At 38.4% G+C, this 10,775-nt stretch overlaps 1 protein-coding gene across 3 annotated transcripts in view; it reads right to left on the bottom strand.

Annotated features, from left to right (window-relative positions):
* The window catches only part of LOC113037477 (tumor necrosis factor alpha-induced protein 2-like), a 79,219-nt gene that overhangs the window by 858 nt on the left and 67,586 nt on the right, over nucleotides 1-10,775 (bottom strand). For 2 of the 3 annotated variants that reach the window (XM_080289496.1, XM_080289495.1), the window contains 2 exons: nucleotides 9,083-9,262; nucleotides 10-214 (listed from right to left, as the gene is read on the bottom strand). In XM_080289496.1, coding sequence (XP_080145622.1) covers nucleotides 10-214; nucleotides 9,083-9,262 — 385 coding nt within the window. Of the gene's footprint in view, nucleotides 1-9; nucleotides 215-5,148; nucleotides 9,263-10,775 lie in introns of those variants that run through there. The other variant, XM_026194601.2, reaches the window with a different exon arrangement.

Raw genomic sequence — 10,775 nt, 5'->3', positions numbered from 1 at the left:
ACGACTAACGTGGAGTCTCAAGGAAATGATCCCGCGTCGGTGGGAGCTCCAACTCTCTCCTAAGTAGCTCCCCCGACGAGGCCTGATCAGCAGCAGGTGTGTGACTTCGGGTGTGGCCAGTCCTTCCGCAGGGCCACACCCCTCAGGCCTGCAGGTGGCTGAGCTCCATCCTCCAAGCATACCCGCAGACACACACACACACACACACTCACATCTACAAGCATGGAGAAGAGCAGCAGCAACACCAAAATACATATAATAATAATCATATAATTCATAACTGCTCAGGGATCCTGGGTTGCTCAGACCCAGGACCCTGACAAACAGAGTCACTGTAGAGGAGTCTGTAACCGACGCTGAAGCTCAACCACATGTAACTGAGACTGTGTGTAATGTTTTTTAAGTGTCAGGTAATCTGAAATGCAGCGTTTCTATCAGCTCACCAAACATCAGCAAACACACAAACTGTGTGCAGTTTGTCTCACAGTGTGTTGCAGCTGCTGTATTTCACAGGGAGAGAAAAGCAAGATATGGGCAGAACTTTGTGCCATCAGAAACTGAATTTGAATAAGTTAAATTTGAATTTGAATTGCTCAGATTGAATCTGAATTGTAACTTGAATAAATGCTTTTTTAAAACTGAATTTGAATTAGCTTAATTGGAAATTCAGTGTATTGGTTTGAAAATGATCGTCACTAAATTGAAATTGAATTTTATATTTTGAAAATGAATTCATTTGCTTTGAAACTATTTTATCATTTAAAAATGTAGCTCCCGAATAATTTCACTTTCACTTCTCAGCATTCAGTTTCAGTTCTACAATTCAATTTCAGTTTCAGAATTCATTTTTTGGGGACTTACATCCCATATTAGATATTGTTGACCTCCAACTGCACAGAGAATTTAGAAATGTAATTATTGACAAGAGTGAACGAGCACTGATAGTGTAATCTACAGCTGTGGCCAAACGTTTAGAGAATGAGAAGTGTTGTTGTTGGTTTTTTGTTTAGTTTAGTTTATTTTTTTTACAAAGTTTGCTGTTTCAGTCATAGTTATATATCATATTATATCACTTCAAACAGAGGTGATCCAGTAATGCTGCACTAAAGAATTTGACCAACTATTCACTGTAGCTAAAGTTATTGAGTTAGCTAAAGAGTTTGGATGCAGTGTAACACATATATAAACCTAAAATACAATGGTTGGACATTCTTTTGTACATTTCCCTACTGTAGGAGTCTCTGCAAGCCTACAGGGCTCTGAGAGGGTACAAGATGACAACTTTGGAATTCAACTGGAAACAGTCGATCACGCTAAATTAGCGTTTTTAGCTAACAGCTACAATAAGCATAAAAGTTACTGTACGGCTATCATTTGTTAACATGACGCTTGTTCTTTTAAATGTAATACATTTATTACCAACCTGAGAATTTATCCGGTAGTCATTTGACATGATGAACATTTTAATTTTAAATTTTTCAAATTTCAAAACATTTTAATTTTAATTTTGAAAAGCATTTATTCAAGTTACAATTCAGATTCAATCTGAGTAGGGGAGACCGGGGATAGTTGTAACATTTTTGACATTTCTGTCTGTAAATTGAAGCTCTTTTAAGGTAGTGGATTCAAAATGTAATGCAAAATATTTACATGTCTCTGCTATTAAATAATGCAGCTATTTTCTCTGCAGCACAATTACCCATTGCATGGTATGGTCTCAAACACAAAGAGTGAAATGTTACAATTAACCCCATAGTCTGGGTTAGTTGTAACACATCCTGGGGTAAAATGTAACACAATGAAATAAGGGTACTAACAAAACATTAACATGTAATCTTTGTTTATTCAACACATGAATGCACTTACATCCATTTATGTAGCTGTGTGTGTGTGACAGAATGCAGAAATCTAGCTTTTGAACATATTCCAACCCCCCAAAAAAGACATATTATGGAATTTTCTGCAACTGAATATTTCATTAATTTTGGTTGGTCTTCCTTGAGTTTGGCCTCATTGGCTCAGTGGGCATTATAACCTACAACTCTTGCACCAATTTTGAACATAACAATGAAGCTGAAAAAATGTAGTTGTTCACCAGCATCGCAATTCCATTACTTTTTATCATGGCTTACCTTGGTGTGGTTTGCAATGTGCTTCAGAAAGATGAGGGAATCTGTTTCTTGCACCCATCCTGATTTATTTCCACTACCAGTACTTCCTACTGGTCCATCTCTGACACAGAGGTCTGCATAATGTACCGGTATGTGTGGGAACACAAACAGTGGAGGAATTGTGTTGCCAATGGCATTAACCGCATATACAAATGCGACCAGTGAACCTCTCTCTGCTGATATCGTTGCCCCAACTTGTTTAATATAAGTTAAAGTAATAGTGTGGCAAGTTGTAACATCTGCATTATTGTTACAACTAACCCAGACTGTTGCTGTTACAACTGACCCAGACTCCTATAGCCATGAACTAGCTAACATTACAGCCAACGGCTAAAACATTAGCACTAAAGACTTACACAGAATATATCCCCATAGACATACAAATAACATAATTTAAGTTTGATGAGTTTAACTGCAAAGCAGATAATGCTATCACAAATTGAAATAAAGTAGAAAAACTTACTTTTTGGCATACAAATTACTTTTTTTCATGTTAAATTGTCTGTGTTTGACAAAATGTGCTGATTTTTCACGTGTGATAGCAGAACTGAATTGGGCATGCACAGGATGAGTCACATCATTTGAAACTTAGCCCTGATTGGAGAAATTGGAAGTGTTACAACTGACCCACGTTACAACTATCCCCGGTCTCCCCTAATTCAAATTCGAATTTAACTTATTTAATTCAGTTTCTGATGGCACAAAGTTCTACCCATAGAAAGAGGTAACTTCACTCAGAGATGGAAAAAATAAGAAAGACAGGACAGGAGATGAAGAAGAGAGCTTAGATTTAAAGGGAAGGACTGCTCATTTAAAGCTCAAATGTAATTCCTCATGTTTTAAAATCTGTACATGTGACATTATGTTTTTTTATAGTGTAAAACCTGCTGCTAAACAAAGTGAGGAAGACTAACTATGTTATTTAAAGGCTGCATGAAAAGCCTCTGCAGGTTATTGCAGGATAAACAGGTTAGTTTGCTGCACTGTGAAAGATTTACAGTAAAGAACAGTGTGTGACTGGTGCACAGTTGCTGTGGTTTCATGGTCACAGTTAGCTTACATCAAGTGTAGCAGAGATTCATATGAATTTTAGCTGATGATGGTTGTATAGTGTCTAATATAAAGACAGAACAAACAGTGTACTGCCAGTGTAGAGGATGAAATCAGCCAGGACAACTCAGGGAACATCTGCTAACTTAAGTTGTGTACATCCACAAAGAGCAGCAGGTCAGCTGATCACAGCCTGTACATTAAGAAAATCTAGTGAAGCTGTCAATAGAAATTACTGTTAGTTATGATTATTTCCCTCACACCAGACATTACAACCCCCCCCCCCCTCCCCCCCCACCTGCTGAACCTGTAAAAGGTTACCATATGTGTTTAAGTTGAAATGTGTGGCTGGTAAATCTGGATTACACTAATAGTTAAAAAGTTAAGAGATAAACAGACTTATGGGGTTGTTAGTTCAGTTTATGTCTTCATACAAGGAAAAAAGGGAACACCCCAGTTATATTTTGGTCTTTGTATATCGTTCAGTGTTGATTCAGTATTTTCTACTTACACTTTACATCTTCCATGGCATTACTTAAAAAATACCAGTAGGTGGCGTATAGCGGCCAGGAGGAGCGTAAACCCCCCTGGGAGGCAAATCTGCAGAATAAATCCTGCAGTTTAATCGTAAACAAGTTCATGATCTGTGCCTCTTTATTTCAATACACAGGTGGGTTACTAGTCCTCAAAATGACTAATAGGTAACACAGTAGAAGCAATAAGACTTTTGTGAACTCATGAATGAAAGTATACCATTATAAGTTAAGTACTGTTGAAGTATTGTGTTTTGAATGAGATCGTGATGTGAACGTGACCGTGCTAGGCTAATGGACTGGCTAGCGGGGGAAGTGAGCTTCAAGTACCGTAGCGATGCTAAGGCACGTTGTCAGTTGTGTGTTCTCTATATGTCTTGTTGAAGTAAGACAGGATGCAAAGGCTGTAATTAATGCTTGCATAGCTGCTCATGTGCTGTATATGAATGGCTATTTGCTATTCACGGGCTGTGAGTTACAGTACATTGTATTTCTTGATGCAGTGATATGTATGTGTAACCGGAACCAAGGCTGGGGCAACCTGGTCACTGCGAGCCAATGTTGTCTATATTTATGATGGTTAATGTATACTCGCCAAGGTTATTCCTGTACTTTTGCAAATGCGCTGACAGCTGTTATGCCACACGTTACAAAGAATTGCTGGTTCTTATGAGAGGCGATTAATGATTTGTTCCCCTTTTGATGAGCAGAATAAATCCTGCAGTTGAATCGTAAACAAGTTCATGATCTGTGCCTCTTTATTTCAATACACAGCTGCGGGATCTAGGATCGCACCCCTCCCAGGCACCTGTCACACCAAGGGGGCAACGATCACACTGTAACCCCTGACTGTGCACATTTTACTGTTTAGAGCTAAAGTCACCCTTCTACAATGGAGGCAACAGAAAATAGAATTATTTTTTATTTTCCTTTTTCTCTGCTCGTGTTCTACTTAACAGATTCAAGTTGAGTTCATTTATTAAAATTAAATATTATAATTAAAATTTAGACTGAAATAAGATTTGTATTTCCATCTACTATTATTATTTTATTACATTAATATAGCGCAGAGTTCAGTTAGATTTGGATAAAACAGCTGGTAGAAACGTCCTCCAAGAAGATACTTTTACTTTCATATTTTGAATACATTTCAGAGCCAGTACTTCCACTTTTACTGGAGTATTATTAAACATGATTAAATACTGGACTGAATGAATAAAATTTGTCTGAGTGTCATCTTCCTCTCTCCCGGTCAGACCCAGCAGATTTCTCTGCTCTCATGTTTAAACCAGTAAACGTTACCAGCTAAACATATGTTCTCCTGCTCAATGATTCCTAAACCCCAAAAATTGTGTCCCAAAGAATGTTTCACAATAAGAGAAACAAAGCATCTCTACTACTGAAACATAAGAATGGTTTTATTTTGAAATGGATGCAGGAAATGTAGTTTCTGTAAATTAAGTCATAGAGGACGTTTAAGAGGAAGGGAGTACATGAACACTTCAGGAAAAAGGATCATTAAATACTCAAATACAGGAAGTCTTTAGACCAGAATACATCAGTACTGTCTCTGTCTCCTCTGAAATACTATAATTTCTCATATATTACTATTAATATTAACGTATTTCTGTTACTGTTAATAACATCCTCAGTATGTCATAAGTCAGTATATCAACATCTTGCAAACAAGCTGTGTGGCAGTGTGGTGCAGAGCAGGCGGTGGTGAACATGAAGGAGATGAAGATGTCGACCAGTTTCTGCACAGATTTCTAGCAGCTTCATATTCGAGCTCGTCAAACATCAGCTCGAGCTCGCTGCGTTCAGGTGATTAAAGTAACAAAGCTCTGAACAGCGTCACTGACAAACATCACTGCTGGAAGCCGGTCAGAGGAAGAGGAGCTAGGCCATGTGAACGAGGCCCAGAGGACATCAGACTGCAGAAGAGCATTTCTTCTTCTGATTGGCTGATTTTTGGAATGTTTCTGATCCTACATATGTCATGTACATGATTATGTCACAAGCGATGCGCCAAAGGCTGTCCAAATTCGTAGACTCCTCCGAATGCAGCCGACAAATGAATCCTCCTTTCCCCAAATTTGAAGGATGGGTCGTGTGTGTCCTTCGTGGCCCACCATATCCCAGAATTCATAGCGCGGCCCAGCCAAACTCCAGTTTGCGGCAATGGTAGCCACTACTAAGTTGTAAAATTAGTCTTATTAATCTTTCTGGGTCACAAAATAAACTTTTAAGATATTTTCAGGCGAACACTATACCTGTGTTTTTAAAGGCATGTTTGTGGTTTTAGTATCAGGGTTACAGTTAGGTTATGGCTAGGTTTAGACATTCACTTTTCATGGTTAGAGTAAGCGGCTATAGGGAAAGCATTATGTCAATTAGATGTCCTCACTAGGATATGAAAATGACTTTGTGTGTGTGTGTGTGTGTGTGTGTGTGTGCGTGTGTGTGTGTGTGTCTCTGTTTATGTGTCTGTGAATTTCTGCCTGTGTCTGTGTGTGGGACAAACATAACGCCTCCTCAGACGCATTTAGTGCCGATGCTTCAGGAAATCATTCCTGCTCTTCTTTATGTGGCAGGTGAGCACACCATTCACAAAATACACCATGACCTGGTTTCCGATGTTCCATTTAGCTCTTCCTTTGTAATACCTCTCCCATCACACTGTTTTTCTGCTTTCCAGCTCCACTCGGTTACTGATATCTCAGATCTCATCTGTAAGTCAAAACGTTCTACTTGTCACCTAGATCCCATTCCTACAGTTTTGGTTAAGGCATGTCTACCTTCTTTGCTTCCCCTAATATCTGCCATAATCACTTACTTAATAATTACTTACATAATCACTTCACTTACCACTGGAACTGTTCCTGCTTCCCTCAAAATTGCTGCCATCACCCCAATATTGAAAAAAAAATTGGTCTAGATCCCAGTAATTTTGAGAATTTTCGGCCTATTTCCAATCTACCGTTCCTTTCAAAAATTCTTGAAAAAATAGTTCCCACACAACTCCACTCACATTTAACTAATAATAATCTGTATGAACAGTTTCAGTCTGGTTTTTGCTCCTCCCATAGCACTGAAACAACACTTAAAATAACCAATGATCTTCTTATAGCAGCTGACTCCGGTTTACTTTCCATCCTTATTCTCCTCGATCTGAGCGCTGCTTTCGACACTATTTCTCACTCCATTCTTCTCAGTAGGCTAGCCTCCATCAGTCTCTCCCATACTCCACTAGCCTGGTTTAAATCGTACCTGACTGATCGCACTCAGTTTATTCAACTGCTTTACTTCTCAGCCATTTCCTCCGACCACTGGTGTGCCCCAGGGATCTATCCTGGGGCCCCTTCTTTTCATTATCTACTTTCTACCGCTCTGACACATTTTTTGTAAATACAATATTCAGTTTCACTGTTATGCCGATGACACCCAGCTTTATCTGTCCACTAAACCTGATTCTGCTCTTCCCCCATCCTCCCTCACCATTTGTTTAGCCGGACTAAATTCATGGTTCTCTTCTAATTTTCTCAAACTCGATAATAATAAATCCGAGCTTCTCTTGGTAGGCACTAAATCAACATTATCCAGAACCAACAGTTTCTCTGTTACTATCAATAACTCGCCGGTCTTTGTTTCTTCCTCTGTGAAAAGCTTGGGTGTCATCCTCGACATTACTCTATCTTTCAATTCACACATTAATAATGTTAGTCGATCTGCATATTTTCGATTGCGCAACATTAATCGTCTCCGTCCTTTTCTCACCCCACATGCCACTGCCATTCTTGTCCATAGCCTTGTTACTTCTCGGATTGATTATTGTATTTCACTTCTTTTTGGTCTTACTCAAAAATCCATCCACAAGCTCCAACGCGTCCAGAATTCTGCTGCCCGTATTATCACCCTTTCAGCTGCTCTACTCCTCGACTCTGGAATTCACTATCTCCTGATTTAAGAACTATCTCTTCCTTCTCTCTCTTTAAGTCCCAACTCAAAACTCACTTGTTCAAAATAGCTTATCCCACATAACCTCTCCACTCTGCTATTTTAAATTTGTTTTATGTCTTATGCTTTTATGATTGTGTAAACTGTTTGCTTTTATGTTTCTTTTATTATTCTACCTTGTACAGTGTCCTTGAGTGTTCTGAAAGGCACTTTCAAATAAAATGTATTATTGTTATTATTATTATTACCTGTTGGACATTAGAGTCCACTCACAGATTTCTGTCTTCTCCTCTGCAGGCTTCCAGAAACCAGACAATCAGAAGAAAGCAGAGCCCTGCTGCACAGCTCTCGAGAATTTGTAACGATATATGGTGTGTTCAAATTAAGGGGCAGCATGCTTCGAATGCCCAGCATGGTGGCACGGTGGTTAGCACTGTTGCCGCACAGCAAGAAGGTCCTGAGTTCAATTCCACCATCAGGCCGGGGTCTTTCTGTGTGGAGTTTGCATGTTCTCCCCGTGTTTGCGTGGGTTCTCTCTCTGCATTTGCTTCGAATGCCGCATTTGTAGGCAATTACGTCACAGTGACGTGACGAAGGCTGTCCAAATTCGAAGACTCTTCCAAATGCGGCAACAAATGCATCCTCCTTTTCCCCAGATTTGAAGGATGGGTTGGGTGTCCTTCGTGGCACACCCTATCCCAGAAATCATAGTGCAGCCTAACCAATTCCAGTTTCTAACAATGGCAGCAGCTACTTAGTTTTAATATTACTCTTTCTGGGTCACAAAATAAATTTTTAAGATATTTTCGGGTGAGAATGTACCTGTGTAAACTTCAAATACATGTTCAATTTATCAAGACATCACATATTTGCAAAAGTGCTCCGATGTTTTCGGAGACGTCTGTTACCCACCAACTCGATAGCTGACTGGGAGGTTAAGGCTCACTAGAGTCGGAGAGAGCACCGGACTCCTGGCAAATCGTTTTCAGACCCCCGCGGTCTTCAAATAGTCAAATAGATAAATTAGAATGTTATTGGGGGTTTTTTTCAGTGTTTTATTTGTTCTTGAGTAAATTGGTTTGGCTGAGATTAAAGTTATAGTTTACACACAGCTGAATAAATATCAAACAGAAGTGTGAGATGAGCTTTCGAAGGACCCACCCTACATGGACTGGTTAGGTTGGGTCCTTCGAAACATGCTGCCCCTGAATTTGGACATAGCCACTGTGTTTGCTGCTCTGTCCTTCATCATGGGCTCCAGCAGCACCTTTCACAACAAAATACTTGTTTGCATTAGGATGAAATAGAAGGCTAGCATACAGGAAACACTGCTCACATCCTGAACTACTAACATCATGTTGTTATACCTACAGTCCCATCTGATTCATCTTGTTGTCAATCCATTTGACTTTGACCTTGGAGAAGAACGGAGGACTGTAATTGGTGGAGACGTCACCGTGGCGATTCTCCTCCACACTGCGTCTGATAGAGCGAGTGTCAGCAGCTGAGAGCCCAATTTTAAGAGACAGGAGAGCCGAGACATGCGCGCCGCTAAGAAAGAGACACAGACACACAGGGTTACAGCAGTCAGCTGTGAGAGGCATTGTTAGGGTTAGAGTCATGCCAGACACGATAACAGGTGATAACGAATGATAACGAACATGATAACTAGAACAATAATGAATGATAATCAACAATAATGAAAAAAAATGAATGATAACAAATAATAACGAACAACAATGAAAGAAAATAAATGATACCGAACAATACCAAATGATGACGAATGATAATGAAAGAAAGAAAATGAACAATAATGAACAATAACAAAGATAGCGAATGATAATGAATGATAATGAAAGCAATAACCAGAATGATAACAATGATAACAAACATAAGAAACACTAACGAAAGATAACGAACACATAACTAGAACGATAACAAACGCAATAACTAGAACTATAACAAACAATGACAAACGATAACGAAAGAAAATGAATGATAACGAACGATAATAAAGACAACAAACACAATAATTCGAAGGATAAAGAATGATAACAAAGATAACGAACACTAACGAGACATAACGAACACAACAACTAGAACGATAACGAACTATAACAAACACGCAAGTAGAACAGTAACAAATGATAATGAAACACGATAACTAGAATAATAACAAACAATAACGGACGAACGCGTTTTTGTTTGTTATTGCGATAACTAGAAGTGAGAAAGTAAAATTTATTTATACGGCACTTTTCATAGATAAAAATCACAGTGCTTCACAATAAAACCACAAATATAAATAAAATAATATAAAACAAGGGAAAAAAGTAATTAATAGCTTGTTTGTAGAAAAATGTCTTCAGCTACATTTTAAAAGAATGATAATGAAAGAAAATGATTGATAACGAACGATAACAAAGATAACAAAGATAACAAAGATAACGAACATGACAATAAGAACGATAACAAACTATAACAAGCGATAACGATTGATAATGAACGATAACAAAGATAACGAACATGATAACTAGAACAACAACAATTGATAAGGGAAGATAACGAACGCTAGAATGACAACAAACAATAACAAACTATAATAAACGAGGTAACTAAAAGTATGTAAGTAAAATTTATTTATATATAGCAACTTTCATAGATAAAAAGCACAGTGCTTCACAATAAAATCACAAATAAAAATAAAATAATAAAAATACAAAAATAATACAAAACAATGGAAAAAAGTAATTAATAGCTTGTTTGTAGAAAAATGTCTTCAGCTGCTTTTTAAAAGAGTCAACGGAGTCTATGTAGCATAATGACAACGGAAGAGAATTCCACAGCCCTGGTGTCTGTGTCCGATCCCCACGTGTTTTCAATCTAGTACATGGGAGCAATAGTATCTTCTGACCAGAAGATCTAAGTGCTCAGGAACAAGCACGAGGTTTCAACAGGTCAGAGATATACTGGGGAGCTTCACCGTTTTGAGCTCTAAAATTTTAAAATTACACCTAAAATTTACTGTCAACCATCTATGGAACGCCAGGACTGCCATAATGAA

Source organism: Astatotilapia calliptera, chromosome 15 (genome assembly GCF_964374335.1).
Source record: "Astatotilapia calliptera chromosome 15, fAstCal68.1, whole genome shotgun sequence".
Classification (NCBI taxonomy): Eukaryota; Metazoa; Chordata; class Actinopteri; order Cichliformes; family Cichlidae; genus Astatotilapia; species Astatotilapia calliptera.
This window is presented reverse-complemented; position numbering and strand designations above follow the sequence as displayed.